The 19,027-nt window shown below is 44.1% G+C and overlaps 1 protein-coding gene across 1 annotated transcript in view; it reads right to left on the bottom strand.

The window, feature by feature from the left end:
• The window catches only part of LOC126537173 (uncharacterized), a 36,992-nt gene extending 22,021 nt beyond the window's left edge, over positions 1–14,971 (bottom strand). The window contains exons 1-8 of the mRNA XM_055073774.2: positions 14,828–14,971; positions 14,140–14,212; positions 13,947–13,998; positions 11,931–12,024; positions 10,819–10,883; positions 9,678–10,148; positions 8,504–8,721; positions 4,843–4,924 (exon numbers count right to left, since the gene is read on the bottom strand). Of these exons, the coding sequence (XP_054929749.1) occupies positions 4,843–4,924; positions 8,504–8,721; positions 9,678–10,148; positions 10,819–10,883; positions 11,931–12,024; positions 13,947–13,998; positions 14,140–14,192 (1,035 nt within the window). The 5' untranslated portion in view covers positions 14,193–14,212; positions 14,828–14,971. The remainder of the gene's footprint in view (positions 1–4,842; positions 4,925–8,503; positions 8,722–9,677; positions 10,149–10,818; positions 10,884–11,930; positions 12,025–13,946; positions 13,999–14,139; positions 14,213–14,827) is intronic.
• Between the last annotated feature and the right edge of the window lie 4,056 nt (positions 14,972–19,027).

Here is a 19,027-nt window from a genome sequence, read left to right as displayed (position 1 = left end):
ATGGCAAACCGTGCTGGACCCATATGGCGGGCGCGGCGAATCGCAACCTCCGGCACAACCTTCAATCATTCTTCTGTGTGCTTGTTTCTGTATGGAGGAGATAGCTGAAGCAGCAGATTTGAAGACCAAGACAGCGGTGCTCGGTTGCGCCATTCCGGAGATATTGCGACCTGAAGAACGCTGTTCTTTCTTAATTTCCGTGAAATCTTTTTGCCACCTTAGCTGATAAAACAGAATTTTTTATAGCACTTCTATGTGGTTTACAGTGATGATATTTCGGAATAAGATAGAAAAAGAGTTATAGAAACTGAAAATGTGATTTTAAAAAAAGAAATTAATATTTTGGCTATTTTTCGCAATGCAAAAGCTGTGTACCCCCATAAGCTATTTTGTCTAGCAAATGTACACATGAACTTGGTAGGCATCCGCTGTAGTTGCCGACTGATGGACCACAATGCAAACACTGCCTCACGCACATGGCCGTCAGTCCAGCCCGTGATCTTACACCTGATCACTGATATGCTCTACGACATTTTAAAGGCAAACTTCCTGCAACGGTCTGCCACCCGTCTTACGCACTGGCTAAGCCTAACCAGTGCCGCTTCATCAGAGTCAGCAACAAAAGTTGTGGCCTGGTCCAACCTCAGTTACTCCATCACATCTCTGGCACTTCAATACGGGATACCATGGCGGTGATAACGCCACTGTCGTCAGTATGACTAACACCATCCAGTAGTAGCTAGTGGAAATTAGCCAGCATGTTGCCTTGTGTGTGATGCTCAGTGAAGCCCTCTCTTTTCCCCAATAGTTTTCACTCCAGCCTGAGGTGCTCAGACAAGGGCAGGCCTAACACGAGTAAATATGGCACTTTTCAACAAAAAGTTTTCATATGCAATGTTGTACAGTCGAACCCACTTATAACGATACCAGTTTTAACAATATATCAGTTACAACTATGAGAAGCTGCTGCACCGTCAACCTTTGCATGTCTTCCATGGTGATAATAACCCGCTTACTACAATGTTTGATGCTGCATTATCGGTTAGAAAGATGAAGTTTGGCTGCTGGGTGTCCGAGCCGAAAGGTAGGGAAATGTGAAATCCTTGAAAAGTAAAAAAAGAGAGAGAAATTCGAGCTGCTGCATGATGGGCCACTGCTCCAACAACTGTGCACTGATTTTCTAGCCATCTTCACACTCCTCCCTACTGTCGCCCTTCTCCCCCTCTGAACACGAATGGGCTGCACACACAGCTCGGCTGTGCCTACAGCTCTACGCCGCCCCACCCTCTGAAACACGAATGGACCACGCCAACTGCGCGGCTCGCAGGTTGCTTGCATGTTGCTCGCTGGCTCCTAATTCTGCTTTCTGCAAACAGCTTAATCGCTCGCATTGGTCTTCGTTATTTGTGACGAAATCATTGCTGGCCACGCAGTTTCTCGCCGCCAAAACGGAACATGGCTGATCCGCCCGCTGATCATCGGCAATGTACGACGTTGTCGGTGAAAAGAAAGTGCACGGCTGTAGGTTTGGAAACTAAGTGCTTCTAACCGATGAGGTGGTCGTCGCGACCGTGCTTGCATCAGATAGCGATGGCAGCAATGACGCGGCAGAGCAGGCTGCCTAATGAGGCGATCGTCACAAACGTGCTTGCATCAGATAGCGACAGCGACGACGGCAGCGATGACACAGTAGGGCAGGCTGCCTCAACGTTGTCCTCACAGGAGGTCCGGCAGATGATTCAGTCGCTCAGGGGCTTCGTTTTCGCGAGGAACCTTCCGCTGCACTACGTGGGGCACCTGGATGCTTTGGAGAAGGATGTCGGCAAGCTTCGCGTAAAGCATGCAAGGCTGAGGGACCTAGGGACTTGCAAACCAGTGAAAAGCTTGTCGAAATGCTTGTGGCGATCTCGCCTCAGCATTTCTTCTGGATTGCTCAAGCTGACAGGCTGCCACGGCAGCACTCTTTCAAGCTTTAAAAGTCCCCTTTTGGTGCCACCAATACGATGCCTCGGCAGTACTCGCATATCGCTTGCCACCCGTAACGCCTTTTTGCAGTTGTTATAGCAGTGTCATTCTTTAATGTCGACAGCCGCGGCTTGTTACACGCGATCAGAGCGCCCAGGAAGCAGTTAAACAAGTGAACACCATCAGCAGCCAGATGGAGGAAGGTGGTGGGGAGGGGCACTGGCCTCCCCGCCATTATAGTTTTCTCACAACAGCTCTGCCATCCCCCTATTTTGTTTTTTCATGCAACCCGGTTATAACAATTATTGGTTATAACAATGGAATTTTCGTGGCACCTGAATATTTTTATCAATAGGTTCGACTATACAAGTTAGTGGCAGAGAAATGCTCCCCTGACATCCCGTTCTAGCTCGCATTGTTCTGGTCATTATCACACTGACATGGAATGGCCACCACACTCCGTTTCATGCAAGCAGGCAACGCTGTGGAGGCCACGCAGATAAAAAAAACTCACTCCACAGGTTTCGTTGTGCGGTTCTTTTTTATCTGCAAAACTTTCTCCAGAATAACTACTTCCTATACCACAACTACAACATTAAGTACATTGAATCATGCACTATCTTTGCTATTTCGTGCTTCCTGTACACAACATACTATGTTTTGGTTCTAAGAAAAAGCAGTGCGTTGTGGTCGCTGGTCGCAGGAATGAGTCACACCACTCGTTTGGTGCTGAAAGGTTCAGATTTGCAATGCCCTCCATGTAATATAATTAAGTCATATGTTGCAACATTAAAAGTACGAAACTTAATGTTACGTCAAATTACATAAGCATACATAACACTTTTTTTTTTATACATGAACACTACTTTTTGTTTGCAAAGGCGAACAGTGACAGCCTTCCTCGCACTGCCTGTCATGTGTGAAACGGAGAATAAGATTTACCTGTCATGCCACCCAATATTGCGGACCATTATTTATACAATTTGATGGCACCCCTGACTGAACAGCTAAGGGGCTTCTCCACTTTCGCTGCTGTCTAAGGCACACCTTAGTTGCAGTATCTACGATAAACTACTGCGAATTCGACTCTTGTTAACTTCAAAAATCATATAATCTAAACTTGCCATCCAGTTCCAGCAAACATATGCATTATTCACTTGCATCAAATTCTGATTAATTTGCAGGAATTCGGCTGTGCACTGCTTAATTTAGACAAGCCACAGAGCATGGCGAGCACTGAACAAAGCAAGTGTGCAATGCAAAAGCAGCGCTAGCGCCCAAATAAAATTCAGCAGAGAGGTATGCACCACTACAGCTGTCATTTGGAATTGTGTGTGCACTGCGCATGAAAGTGCCAAAGCTGTGCGCAATGTCAACAGTTGAAGCTGTCCTTTCACCTAGATGCAAGGTTACAAATGCATGAACTTGCTAGATGTGTTCGTCTGTCTTTGGTTGGAGACCCATGAACCCGAAAAGTGCCTCTATTGCCATCAGACTAGAATGTTTGTGTGATGGCAAACTCCACCACCAATGAGCCACTTTGCACGAACAGTTAGTGGCGAACTTCCTGCAACCGCTTGCCGCCAGCGGCCACATTGCCAGGTCTAACCAGCTCTGCTTTATCGGGTTTCTGCAACGAAAGTAACCATTTGGTGCCAGGTCAATGCGGGCCTATTCGCAGTGGCCATACGGCAGTTGGAAAGCCGAAGAACTACCCCACCAAGTAAATCGAAGGCAGAATAGCTACAATCTGAATAGCACTAAATTTGATTGTGGCTGCCGTTTTTGTGACATCGAGCGTGGATCATGCCCAAAAGCCAAGCAAGAGCATGGCGCCCAAAATTTCAATTACCGTTACACTTTTGTTCTACAGAGAATCTGGCAGTGCTGCAGAAAAGCCCAAATACAGAAGAATTTCGTTCACATTTTTAAAAAAAACATGAGAAAAAACATACTAAGTGGGAAAACGTATGATCCAAAGCAACTAAAAAATTTGACAGACTCCACTCTTGTTGACATCTACATAATGCAAAGCATTGTGTGGATCGTTGCGGCAAAAGGCGCCGAAGCGCGCCAAACTGGTGGTGCTTGGGTGGCCCGAGACGCATCTTGTTTTCCTATTGCATGGTGTTTTAAAGTGGCAGCGGGAAACCAAAACGAAATCCGGGTGATGCCGGATGCTGCTGAAGTGAAATGCGATGGCCACATCGCGCTGCCTACAGCAGGGAACGGCAGCGCGTTTGGATTATCACCTACTAAAAGCATGCGCCACGAAGCTCTGTGGAAGAGATGAATGAAGATGCTTATCGCAATAGGACTGGCGGTGATAGCTGTGCATGCTGCGTGCAACGACTCCGGAGATTTGCTGGCACTGAAATGAGAAACTTGGTACGCGCAGGCGTTCTCACGGGACACGGGCGGGCAAGTATTGCGGTGAAGCTGCCACGGTGGGCAGCTATATACTGTTTTCGATGGCGCGCACCTCGCACATTTTCTTGTTTACATGGGATCTAATGGCCGGAAAATGTATCATACTATTGCAGTTTGGCAACATACTGAATGTTGGTGCCGAAAAATTGTGTTTTCCAGAAACGTATGAATCAGTAAAAAATGAGCACAACTCTATTTGGTCAGTTCTCAATTGCAAACGTTGGCACCGGGAAAACATACGTAATGGGAATGTATCAACAAGTTTCTACTGTAACTGAGTGGATCTTAAAAATTTACATGACCAAAAAAAATTGGCCAGCAACTGTAATGCCCTACTCTGTCTTGGCAGGGATGGCTCCACAACACCACCACGCCATCTTTGTACTGTCCAGCCTTTCACATGCTTGCAATGAACATTGCAATGAATTGATGTCTGCATTTTTTCACCTGCTGAGCGCTATCCTCTTCCAAAGGTGGTGCCGGTGGTGGGTGCATTGGTGGAGGTGGAGACCACTCCTCCGTCGGAGAGCTGCAGAAAGGAAATAATCTTAAGAACCATGTGCAATCTTTATTAAAAATGTTGTTACGCCCATTCTGCTGTTATTTTGCTTTCATCAGCATAATCACTCCCTACCAGCCACGGTAGCCAGTAGATGTGGCATTGCACTAGTCAGCTCGAGGTCACGGGTTCAATCCCAGCATCGACAGCTTATTCAATGCCATCACATACAACTTCTGTTGCAGCAGCCTGCAAAAGTGTTACAGCTCATCAGAGATGTTTTACAGTTGCCGCACAACCTTTGTGCAAAGCTACTGCAAGCCATGACATCCATGGTGGCATTAAAGACGTTTTCAACAGAACATATGAAAAATGGTGCTTCATCCACTGCTCATCTTATGACTTGGCTTCGCTACTGATGTAAGCTTTTTACAGTAATGCTGGAGGCATGGACAATAATGCCATTAAATAGTCGTATTTTGTTTGTTGAGGGGGTTACATTTGCGATCTAAAAGAAAAGTCACACGAAAGTTAGAGCCAGGTTTGACAGGCAAAAAAAACCAATTCAGTTATTTCTCAATGCCCCTTGCAGGTTTTTTGCCCACTTGTCAATCTAGTACAGTCGATTCCCATTAATTCGACTCTGACAGGACTGACGAAATTGACTGAATCATCTGGCGGGTCAAATTAAATAAGAAGCAGAAAAAAACACCAAAACACATTGTCGATTCATTCGTCAGTATTTGCCCGATTCTAACACACCACCGAATCAAATGCAGGCCTACTTTCTATGTCTCCAAAGTAGAAAGGTAACCTAGAAATTACGTTAAAGCTCCTAAACAAAGTAGAAACCTTATGTGAACTTGATTTGTTAGCAATAAAAATCGGCAAGAGTCTGATTTGTGTTACACTGCAGCGGCCTGTTTCCTAAAGTCCACTTCGCCGCAGTATGATAGTGTTATGCGGTAAAGCATACAAACCAGCTTAGACACAGTCAGTAGCCCAACATTTTCTAGCTTTTTAGACCAAGTTTCTGGTAAAATAAAATACTGCTTAATAAGCATAAATATTCTTTAGAAATTGGATACTGCTGCTGGCACCACAAGCTCATGATGCTTGCTTTTTGTACAGCGTTCTGCTGTGCGAAAATACAACTACCAGTGGTAACAAAGGTGTAATTTCCACTTCCATGACAATAATCTGAGTACATTATTTACCACTGTGAAAAAAAAAATTAAATAGAGAAGTTAAACCCCTAGAAAAAAAGCATTTGTTTGTACAAAACACTTTCATGACAACTATTACCACCAAAGCTGATGGCTCTCGCGCATCAAATGGATACGAGTGAAAGAAACTGGTCATAAAGGGAGCCCCATGGCTACATGCTTTACTCTTTCTTGCACTGTGCCTCACTGCACCGAAAATTGGCCAACTGCTACAGCCATTCTTTAAAACTGATAGTGATGGTAGCACCAACTAGCCCAGCACCAAGTTTTATTGCTACAGCCATGTTCCCAGTTCGCTGATTCTAGCGTGGACAGAGCAGTGACAAGCTCCAGAAGAAACAGAAATACAATTTTAACAACAGAATGTGTGACATTCTAGATTGCACAGGACACAGCACAGCGCATTCAAATCCCATGCCTCGGCAATACCATGGTTAGTGTCCAGACAGTTTTCGACAGTCTGAGGCCACTATCCACTCCATGGCATCCCCTGCAGCTACTGCTACTCGTTTTTGCTAAATTAATGTGACTTGCGGTGATGCAAGGCTTGTTAAATGGCGATTTTTGTATTCAGGGGGTTAATAACTAAAACAACTCGCTGCTTGTTCACCTGAAAAAAAAAAAAAAAACGTTCCAGCTTCCACTTCAAGAAAGAAAAGGAATTGTGTGTGCTGGTGTATTTTTCCCATGAACATTATTTTCATGCTGCATTATAGTCAAGAAACTAAAACGCTTATAGTATGTTGGGCAGAATTTACGTCAACATTATGAGCAACACCTGTTTTTGCACCGAGGCAATGCGTTAGACGGACCCCACAGAATAAAATACGTAACACAGTAAGAGTTTTGTCAAAACAAATACAAGAAAAAACATATTGAATTCTGGCATTTTACATATTAAAACCATGATCTGGCAATGAAGCACAGCATAGCAGGGGACTGCACATTAATTTTGAACACATCTTTAACATACATCTAAATCTAAGAACAGTAAAACTTTGTTAATTTGACACTTGTTAATTTGGCAAATTAAATCATTCGGACTTGTCCTTTGGTCCCGGCAGGCGTATGCATTATTTTTTGCATTGAAGCTCTCGTTAATTCGGACGTATTTGGCCGCAGATAGGTTGATTCGGACAATTGTTGGTGCTCAGCGAGCCCTGGAGTGCTGCAAATGTGCAACACAAAAGAGCGAAAATGGCATTAGCATCCACCAAAACGAAGTGGCAAAGTCCGCATCGCCATAGGCGTCAGTGGAAATCATATGTGAATGACAGCAACACCACAAAAGCTTTGTGCCTAGTTGTGCCTCTAAAACCTTGGGTTTACCGCCACGCATAACACTGCGCTGGCCATGTACAGTGCTCACGGAATGAAATAGGACACGGAGCATTTAGTAGAGCCCTACATATGTGCAAAGTACGCGAGAGCACCATGTCATGTCGCTAGGAATTTGGTCACCAAACGTGACGACGACTCCGGTGTACGCGTTCGCGCCAAAATTACATCGATGTGACACGAACTGCAGCCGGTTGAAACGAAAGTATGCGCACTACTTAGCCCTAAATTGACGCGTTTCATTCAGTGAGCACTGTACCTTCATGACTGCATAGTCGCCATCCATGATCGCATCAATAGCGGCCGCGGTTTCGTCCGCAGTGGTTGCAGCTTTTGTTTTGGCAAACTTTTGAGGATGAAGAGCATTGGATACATCATGATGAACGGCGACCAGCTCACTGGTGAAAAAATCGGGATGTATGAGTGGTAGTAAAGTAGTCTGCCTCAGATGAAGAGCCGTGCCACGGCTGCACTGTGAAGGAAGTCACGTGGCCTTTGTTGCTGCGAGGGCTAATCAGCCACGAGATGACAAGAATGGAAGCTTCCGCACCATTTTCGTACAAAATAGAGACAGGATTGGCTCATTCATTCCGTAAATAAAGCAAATAAAAGCATGTTGACGTGGTAAGCATTTATTTATTGTTTCTTTGATACCCTTGATAATTCGACATTCGGTTAATTAGGACATATCTTTTTTGGTCCCGTGAAATCCAGATTAACGAGGTCTTACTGTACCAAAGCGTTTTTGCATTTTGCCCCCATCAAAATAGAGACATCACAGCCGGAATCGAACCTGTGACCTCAAGCTCAGCCCCAACGCCATAACCACTAAGCTACCACGGCGGGTGAATTTGAGGGGACCTAAATGTGATTTGCCTTACCAAAACATCAACTTAGAGTGAACTGGTTTTATGAGAAACTAAAAGCAAACGCCCACAAACTGCCCAGCTTATTTCTAGAATCAACCATTAGAGTCCATCTCAAGGGAACTTACTGCATCACCAAAGGTCACTCAGTAGGGGCGCAGTGGCGGTAAGCTGCTAACCTGTCATCCTGGGTGGCCTTGTTGGCTTCAGGAAAGCTCCAAGGGTCGCACGGAGCAGGCAGGCTTGCCTCCTGGGACAAGCTGGGCAGGGATGTGTTCCGGGGAAAGTTCCAGGCATCATCCTGCGCTGCATCACCAGCACCCCCCTCGTGGTGGGACATTCCCCAGAAAGTCGTTTGCGAGTGGGGCAGGCCACGTGCTCCAGACCATGGCACATCCTTCAACAAAGCAAGAATCCCACAGATCTCGAGTATCTGTTGATTACTCTTTGTGCCATTTATTCACAAGTGCATCAAAGGTGCACTAAAGAGAAACACAAGTCAGTTTAGACAGATGAATTATTGTTTCACATCTCTATTTTCAATAGTTTCCATGCAAGAGATTGATTGCTAGAAGAGAAAATGAAGGCCGAAACTTCATTTCCTTTCGCACTGAAACCTGAGGCATGAGAAAATGCCATAGAAGCTGAAAATGTCACGGCAACATGGTGCAGGAACTTCAAGGCAGCATCGCTACCCATGTGCAGTTTTTGAGTCTTTTGTAGCTTACTAAGCCTGTTCTCGCAGTGACAGCAGCTTTTTTTCAGTATTTTAAAAGCATAATTTTGTAATACACAGCTTATCTTGGTATCTTTATCTTTAGTGTGCCTTACCATATGGCAAGGTTTTATATCCCGATGCTGTGCAGGGAACAACACGACGAAGATTACGCACGAATCTGTGTTGCTGGTTGACACAGCTCATAGATCCAAAACGCAACTTCAAGCTCACACATCACACTCCAAACACAGTTTCTCTCAAGAATGATATGTGCCTCGAGAAAGGCCCAGATCTAAAACTTCCATTTCCTTTCTTGGAGGCCACGAGCAGCAAGAGCTACACAGACGCAGTTCCTATAGAAACAAGGATGTTTGGTCTGCCAGTCCCAGTGCTCCTTTGTGAAAAACAGCATACAACTTTTGCAACACTCTCTCCAACACAGCCGGGCTGGTCGAGGCTTCTCACAAGCTTTCCTTGTTCCATGGTTTTAAAATAACAGCTACTAAGGAACTGCCATTTGCTGCACCAGATAGTGATCCAGTATTCTCAGAAAGAAACGGTGTCCTCGAGCACTACAGTCAACAGTTTGCTCTCTAGTAAACAGGCCCGAGCAAACATTCCCTTGTGAGACGTACCTGCAATGGGGGCACATCCAAGTCAAGTAGCGACACAGAACCTCCATTGCTAACAGCTGGGCCACCACCTGACGCTGCGCTGCTGGCACCAGACGAGCCACTGTTTACCGAACAGGTCGGTGATGCTGGCGGAGAATCAAAGCTGATCAGCAGCGCCCCATTGTCTTTGCCTGCAGCACCAGAGAGAGCCACACGATGGGGTGGCACGGGGGGTGCAGGTGCTGCACCTTTGCGAAATGAGCTTCTGGCTGCACCTGCCGCAGGCTGCTTCGGTGCAGGCCCTTTCTTTGCTTGCGCACCCTTTTGCTGTCCTTTTCCTGTTGAGCCAAAGAGGTTCAGCTGGCCACGTACAAATCCAGTCCGCCGGGAGAACAGGCTCGAAGACGTCCCATTGGGCACCGTAGTCCAAGAGGAGTCTTTCTTCGCTGACGAACCGAAAAATGCATCAATCTCTGCTGCTGCAGTGTTGCTCTGCGAGAGATAAGGATGCCAGTGTTTAGACGGTGAACTGTTAGCTTAAGCTGAATTGTGGTCAACTAAGTATGTTTGATTAACAAGATTTTCTAATAGATTCAAATATGTTACAAAAACATGGGCTCTTGATACTGAATCAAATGCCAAACAGCTTTCTCAATTCTCAAAATGGGGAAACAAACATGGACAGGAAGTAAGGTAAGAAAATGTTTACTTCTCTGAAAACATGTAAGGCAACTGTGCAGCCTACCGCAGAAGTGTCTTGTACACAGAAATCAAACCAAGGAAGAAGATTGGCTGCTCTCGCAGCTCAAGCAGTGTGCCTGAAGCTAAAAGAGCCCCTGCAAGTAGATATGTGATCCCTGCAATGTGCTGATCAATTGCAAACTGCATGCACCGGTCTTAAGAAAAATCAAAGTTTTTTCTCAGTTCCCATGATCTGTAATCGTCTGTGAGAAATGAGACAAGGACAGGATGAAGTAGTGCATGGAGAGTGGAATACTGAACTGTGATTGAAGAAAAAGAAGATACAAAGGCTAATGCTAGTACATTGAACCCCGTACGAATCGTTTGTGCAATGACTCAAAGCTGATAATGTGTACAATTGTTTTCAAAACTAGGCACATTCATGCCTACCTGGTTACAACAGTGTGCATGCTGTACTTACACCAATGTGAGATTCATTGTGCGCAGAGTTCCTTTGTGAATGGAAGCCACCAACCTTAGGTGGTGCTGAAAAAGAAAAATATTACATACTGTACATCAAGCATCTGAATAAAGAAGATAAAAAACAGCACTGAGGCTTAGCAACAGGACTCTAACGAAATGTGAAATAACCAAACATATGATCAAGGCAACCCGAATCCAGTATCTTATGCTGAATCATATTGTAAATCACAACATACAATAGGCCACACAACATAATGAATCATACACTGGGTTTCTTGGGTTACATTCTTGCCAAACAAGATCTGGTATGTGAATATGTATGGTGCAACTCAAATAGACAACCAAAAATACTATGGTCAGCCATACACTGCTAGCAGCCTCTACATGTGGTGTCGTTCTTGTGTACTGCGTTACTTCACCAATGCTTTCAAAGCTCATATTACGGTCAATGTTTGCACATTTTTCTGACCAAATTTTGCTTTTAGTTCTACAAGAACATCGGAAGTTTTAATTGTAAAGTGCCATACTGAGCCACAGCATCTCCATTTGGTTCCCTGTTGGATTCTCTGTGGAGCTTTGGCTACGGATTGTGCATGTTTTCTGTGCTACAAAACACTATACATAATGGGATGGAAAAAAAATTGCGTGGTTCTTCACACTGTTAGTTTGACTGAAGAAGACTGGCATTAAACGAAGATGTGACAGCGAGCTCGCGACGACAGCGAGCCCATCCTCTTCCATACACAAATTGATACATGCGCTTGTTTATTAAATTATGTTGTCTATTTATGTGTACATGCACATGTTTAAGTATCACATATAAGACGTTCAGTTCACGGTTCATGCATGTGCCATTCGTTGCACTTATTTCATGACATATAGCTCTCATTGATGAGCCACTCCTGCAGGCTATATACCAGTTTTATCTCCAAAGATGTGAGAGGTTTCTATAGTGGGTAATTGTGAAAAGACTAACTGCATGAACTGGTTAATGAGAGTAAAAAAGAAAACTAATGAAAAGATAACAGGAAGACAAGGCCGAAAAAGTAACTTTAACGAATGGCTTATGCAACAAATGGCAAGGTAAGAGGGTAACAGTGGGGCACTCACGAGGTCGTGGAGGTGGCTTCTTCTTGGGTGTATGGACGACCTTTGGCCGAATAACTGTGGGCCGGCTTGGTGCAACGCCATTTTTCCGCTCATTCTAGAATGTTCAAATAGTCAGTGTTTATTTCCTCTTAAGCTGTGCATATGCAGGTAGTACTTTCTGCCAGGTGACAACAGGGCAACAGGGTTTAAGTGAAAAAATAGGTTAATCAAGGGGCAAAAGTAAGAAAGCAGGGACCGCCATATTTACACGCATAAGATCAGCATTTCTGATCCCCACTAAGGCCAATCAACACAGAGTGTGGTCAAAGCATAAAGCATGGGCAAGTATACCAGCAACGAAGTCAGAAAACTTGTTTCAAGATTTTACTTGCCAAAAGCACAATCTGATTATAAGGCACGCAATTGTAGGGAACTCTATTAATAAATTCGGCCACCTGGGGCTTTTTGCCGTATACTAGCACTTTTACATTATGCTTCCATCGGAATGCATGAGGCCGCTATGGCCAACATCAAACTCACAAACTCGTGCTCAGCAGCACGACACCATAGCAACTGAGTTACCACGACAGATAGCACCAAAGTCAAGTGTGCTGGAAAACGATACAAAGTGGTACATCTGAACTGAGTTCTACTTGCACTGAGTAAAGCCCAATAAAAAGTGTCCTTGCGACAGTACCTTTAAATCATAGAACTATGATAAACAGCGGTATCTTAAAGGTCTACTAAACTTGTGAAACGTATCATAAAAGTATGATATGTTAGCAACAAAAATTACATGCCTGTATATATGACATCCCCAACAACACTTTTTCAATAGACCAATCTACACACAGCACTGCAGCTCCCACAGAGGTGAACAAGGAATAAGATCTTTACTATACACAAATGAAATAATCATGCCAGTCAGTGAAAAAAACAAAAACAGCTTTTTAATGAGATGGCAAATTTATCTTGCTTTGAAGTTAACTTGCAGCCAAACAAAGTAGAAAAGAAGTACCTCGTGCTAAAAAAAAAAAAATTTAAATTAAATTATGGGGTTTTACGTGCCAAAACCACTTTCTGATTATGAGGCACGCCGTAGTGGAGGACTCCGGAAGTCTCGGTCACCTACCTCGTGCTACCAATTGCATTCGCATTTCGATGACTGTTGGCATCTGTAGCTCTGCCACTTACAGGATGTAACGACAGTGATCATGATGTCAACATGTTCATTCACTTCTTATTGCCAGAAGAAATGCACTTAATTGCACATAAAGGTACTTGTACGCAGTGTTAGAACATTAAAAATTAGCTTCGCACATGAATTGTTACCCGAAAGTGACATTTGTGGGTTTGTTGAAAAAAAAAAAAAATTTAACAGGAGTCACAAAAGAAGGACTCTATATTAACATGCTTTTACGTCTTATGACTTCAAAGGCACACCTTGTTGCATTTTAAGTGCAGCCTGTAAGACAGTACTGCAGAGGTGACCACTATGGTTTGTGCACCAGCGGACGCAGTGGACGTAGCCTCGGACGGTCACTTTTGGCGATGTCACTTTCAGTGCACAATTATTCATTAGTTAAGCAAATCCAGATGAGCTGATTGGCTGGTTGAGCGCTGTCATGTCAAGGGGATGGAATTGCCAAAAGTGACTGTCCAAGAATACGTCCCCTGATGGATGCAATGTCTTGGAAGCATTCAGCGTATTTAGAAACACCGAGTACAGAATGGTTTCTGAGCAAGAGTTGGCGACACACTGAGATGCTTTCATTTGACAAGCACACATGACATCAGTCGTGCTTTGTCTCACTCAAGTGCCGCTTTCCAATACAGAAGTTCGGAACCAGTACGTCATGAATTCATGGCAACCAGCTAGAATAGTTTAATGTATCCCAGACAAGTACAACTGTAAATAAAAACTTGCTTTGAAAAATGATGCAGTTCACCAAATTCCTTGAGCCTCTTTTTATTTATTTATTATTTCACGACCAAGGAAAGGGACCTTAACGGAAAATTTTTCAGAAAATGGCTTACCTTGTTATTGTTGCTATCTCTTTGAGCTAGTGGCGGCGCTTGAGCTTGTGCACTGAAATGAATCCAGAATGAAAATCAGCGTAAGCTAATGTATTACGGCCTTATAAAGAAAGGGTCCAGGCGATATAGCATGGATGAATGAGAAGTATTTTCCAGAGGCAAATAACGCCGTTTGCTAACCAGACTACCTTACCTAGCTTTCGGCACTGGTGGTGGCGGCGCAGGGCGGAGCGGTTTTGTGGCCATAGGCACACATAGGGTCGGAGCTGCGACGAGGAAAAAACGGCCAGAGAACTTTAGTGACGAGAACACCTTGATTGCTCGTTGGCGAGCGTTCATAAGCAGGCCATCGCACACACTATTCACTGCGTACCAAACTGCTGACTCTATCTTTATCTATGCGGAAGGCTGACGGACAGTGATAAGTTAAACGAACGGAAACAAGACCTACCAGAAGCCAATTTAATTGCGCGAGTTGTGCTCTGGGCGCGATAACAGAGCCTGCCGGCAGCTGACTCGAACGTACTACGACGATAAGATCATGCAGAAAAAAAATCGAAAAGAAAACGGTCATATGCGCCTGAAACTTACGAATGAGACACTCTAACGGACGGCGCGACCTAACGTTATAGTAGCCAACACCTGTCGCGCTACACAGGGTGACATCAGCCACCAAGGACGCACATGTTGGCAGAATGAGGTCAAAAAGAGACACTAAGGCAACTGTACTTTCGAAAATGAACGTAGCAAAAGTCAATAATATTACATTCTGCTGATTTACGTGGACGACTCCCTTGGTTTACAGCAACTGACCAGACGCGCCTGGTCAGCAGTGTCAGTTGAGAGGCGATGTGTGATACCGTCGGTAAAATCGAACTCACCTGATAGCGTTCTGTATACAACGAGTCGAACAGCGAAGTGAACACGCCAAACAATCACTAACACAAGTTAGTAATTGACGACTCTTAAGTACGAGAGTGCTCCACCAACGGTCAGAAACTCACGCACCTACGCCATTATTAAAGGGGCACGCTGGTAGCGCCGCCTGCGCATAAGAATCACCCGAGTTCTGCGTCCAATACGCGAATTTTGCGAACTCTCAGTCAACAGCAGAAATAGCTCATTATGACGTTTCACGATAAAATAGTTATAAAAGAAAGGCGCTCTACATACATCATGCACAGTGGCGACAGCGCAGTTTATTCGGGGCCCCAGGACGTATAGGTAAAGCCCCTCAATTTTTACGTATAGGGCCTCCATTTTAATGGCATATTCGACTTGCTTCTACCGCGCTTCAACTTGCAGTGATGCGGGACTCACTCGAGATCGGACAGAGAAAGCTGGGGGATGGGGGAGAAGGACTTGCAAACACTGATTCTTTCCGCTAGAAGTGGCTAGATTGAATTAAAGACTTTAACAAACGTTTAGCTAGAACCGCAGTGTAGTTTCACGGTGAAAAACAGCGTATGTGGACATTTGACAAGATCGACTGACCCACTAAAAAAAGAAAGCGATCGACGAGGGCGAACACCTGTATGATTATTCACAATAATTAATTTGCAACTAAAATTAATTGATAGACACCATGAGTGCTTGTACGAACGACCATGTATATGATATACCGTGTGTTCCAGCTTACATTAGCCAATTACGCTGTTCAATGATATATATATAAAGAACATATTATGCTAGATAGAAACCAACAGTGTTCAGTTGCCAGAGCTCTCACAACAGCAATGCAATAGGCCATAAATTCGTATCTTGCGCCATGTTTTTAAATCTTTTTGTTTCGTTGAACAGCTTGGCTAACGTTAACTGATACACCCAATATAAGCTATACAATTACTTTAGTTGAGCGTGACAAACAAAAAGTAGGGGAAGGAAGCACCGATATCACAATCAACAGTTTCTGATGCGTTTTGTAATTCTCTCTTAAGCTTCTCGTTTTATTATAAGTTTTCACGTATACACGACACGTTAGGATCGTGTTGTTCCTAACAAAGTGAACATTTTATAGCGAAGCTGTTAAGGTCTACTTTCCCCACTATCGTGTCCGCGTGTAGAAAAAAAGATCCGAAGATAGTGCAATGCTGGGCCGAGCCGCGGTGGAGGCGAAGCAGGCGTTAAACACTCCCCATGCGTGAGCCGATCCCGAAGATAGTGCAATGCCGGGCCGACCCGCGGCGGAAGTACAGGTAGCCATTAAGAGGCCCCCATACACAGCTTCGCTCGTCATCCTACTTCACAGAGTGGAAGGGCACTGAGTTTTTTTACACCATTGTATGAGAAAGTGGGCTACTACGAACTATTTGTTCGTCCTCTCTTAATTTCCATATGTTTACAGATATTACATTTTGCCCCAGATTCTTGCCTATACGTTTCTGTTTTCCACTAATGACTTTTTCTTACGCTTTTTCTGTATTATTATGATACCCCCTCTCGGGTGAAACGCGCTCGCAGTGTCAGCTGCTTTATTGCATAGCTATTGCTGCAGCCGCTTTTACGTATATAGAGGTCACGTACTATCAGTGTACATGCTAGCTTTGAGCAACTGCTATAACTGTCGCAATCATTAGAACAACGTGCGTCGACGCCCCATGTAAATAGGGACAAGACGTGTGTAAACTGTGCACAGGATTCAACAATCATCTACCGTGTTTTATCTAATTACGCAGGGTTGATTCAAAACGTGCAGTACTGGTGTGAACGCACACCGAGTGCATTGAGCATCGCAGGAAAGCTTCCTAGAACATTTGGCCTAGTGACGCTGTCTGAGCTAGTTTATTGTAAAAAGACAACGAAACCGGAAAAAAAAGGAGGGCGAAAAGAAAAAGAAAAGGAGGGGGGAGGGAGCTTAAAGTCGCATTGAGCACATTTACACTGTGAAAATGGCAAAGTGATGTCGAAGGCCACCAGTCATCACGACCACACAACATATATTGCAGTAGATTATTATTGAAGGGGCATATGCTACGTGAGCGATCCCGAAAAAAAAAAAAATAATGGATAAATTGAGATGACATGAACATCATCACACGGCTGTGTGGGTCAGTGGACTTGGTGCTCTGCTCCTGAGTACAAAAATTGACATTGATGAAATGAAAAAAAAAATCGTATAGTTAAGTATGGCTTCATCCTAAAAAGCCTGCCTGGCGGACATTAATCAGCCTTCCTGTACACAGAAATCTATCTAGCCACCAGCGTCGCTTTTTGGAAGTCGAATCGCACGGTTCATATATACTGCTGGTTTACAACTCGTTGGCATATACAGGGTGTCCCACGTGACTTTAGGCTCCTAACCTTAAAAAATATGCGAATGCCACGTAGCTGGACAGAACAAAGGGAAATGTTGTTGCCGTCTCTTGAAGATGCTCAGACTATGTATTTTTTTTTCGCCTAATTACATAATTAGTCTTAATTAAATAATCAGCTTCTCAAATATTATAATGAGACGAAAAGTGTCAATGAAGAAATTGTAGAGCAACATGAAAAACTCCCGATAAAGCTTTCTGTTGCTCAATGCGTGCCACGTAAAAGTGCTTTTCCGAGCGTGAAAGAAGTCCGCGAATACACGCAAAAATTGCCGCGCGACTGGCCGCTCGAGGCACTTTGCAGGTACTTGCGAGCTTCTTTCATATAAAAAACACAATGAGAACAACACCGTAAATTAAAAAGAAAAAAAAATAGAAAATAAATAAATAAATGCTATGGTTGGGAGTGGAGAACAATCAGCCTAACATGGTAATCGATTAGATTCAATAAGATAATTTTGGACTGCCAGAGAGCGGTATTTATTATGACAGAAAAGCGGAGAGGTCGGCCTGAATCAATGCTCTGACCTGCTACTCGGCGTTGGGGGAAGGGGGAAAGGGTGTAGAACGAAAGAATAGAGAAGACGTTGATTATGAGGTCGAAGATGGTGGTGAAAATCTTGCACGCTCCAAGACTCTTCAGTCTCTTGTCCAGTCCGCTCTCATACAAAAATTTGTTGAGAGCTTTCAGACTATCAGGCTGGTGACGAGGATCAGGAGAAGGTCCCAATATAACATTTTCAGTTAATGATCCAACGGCACATTTTGGCAAGATATCTGTCAGCAAACATTTGTGTGGCTGAAACAAAAAATAGAGGCTCAGAAAGACAGAATTACAGGCACGCATTAATCTGAGCAAATATTAATTGCTAAGCCGAATTTGCACTAATCCTTTTCTTATTGCAGAAAAATGTCTACAAGAGAATAATAAATTATCTATTGTCTCCGCTTCGGAACAGAAATAGGACGAACATGTGGGGACCAGACCAGACCTGTGTTGAAAAGCATTTTAACGTAGGCATACGGCAGCGCAGCCTCGGGATGGACACCTTGACTTTTCGTGTTCGGCAAAAATTTGTGCCAGGAGTATAAAGGATGTCAGTAATCCACATGTAGAGTTAGTGATTGCGGCGCCTGACAATGCCTGCATAATGACGCTCCTATGAAATCTAGCAGCAGTGACATAAGCAGACAAAGGACAATAGGGAAGAATTGGGCTGCTTATAGGTACCTTGGAGACAATCTGCAATTTCATTTATAAGTAGTCCTTTATGGCCAGGTACCTAATTTAAAGGCAAACTTCTCAAGTATCCGGGTACCAATTAGTGAAACGCGTCCTAATTACACAAGAGTCACGAGAAGCGGCAAGGGATGATCACAAAGATAAGGAATCGGTGACTACCCCGGCTGCGTCGTTGATGAACTTAATTTGCATACAGACAGCACAACTGCCGTGAATTCGGCTAGAAAGATGGGTATGATATCTGGCACCCGAAGAGAAAACGTCCTGTCATGAATTGGGCAAAATAAACCTACACCTGACTTTCTTCACATTGCGAAGCATCTGTCGCCATTACGATGCTTGTTTCAAGGCTCTACAGATGATATTGTAATAGATCGTCTAGAATAAGATGGGGTAGTTATTGTTCATTATTAGCAACATATCATCGAAAGGAGTATCTGCGCCAGGGGGGGGGTGGTGGTGGTGGTGGTGGTGGTGGTGGTGGTGGTGGTGGTGGTGGTGGTGGTGGTGATGATGATGAAGAAGAA

This window comes from Dermacentor andersoni, chromosome 4 (genome assembly GCF_023375885.2).
Source record: "Dermacentor andersoni chromosome 4, qqDerAnde1_hic_scaffold, whole genome shotgun sequence".
NCBI lineage: Eukaryota > Metazoa > Arthropoda > Arachnida > Ixodida > Ixodidae > Dermacentor > Dermacentor andersoni.
The sequence above is the reverse complement of the archived record's forward strand: the minus strand, read 5'-3'. Positions and strand labels throughout refer to the sequence as shown.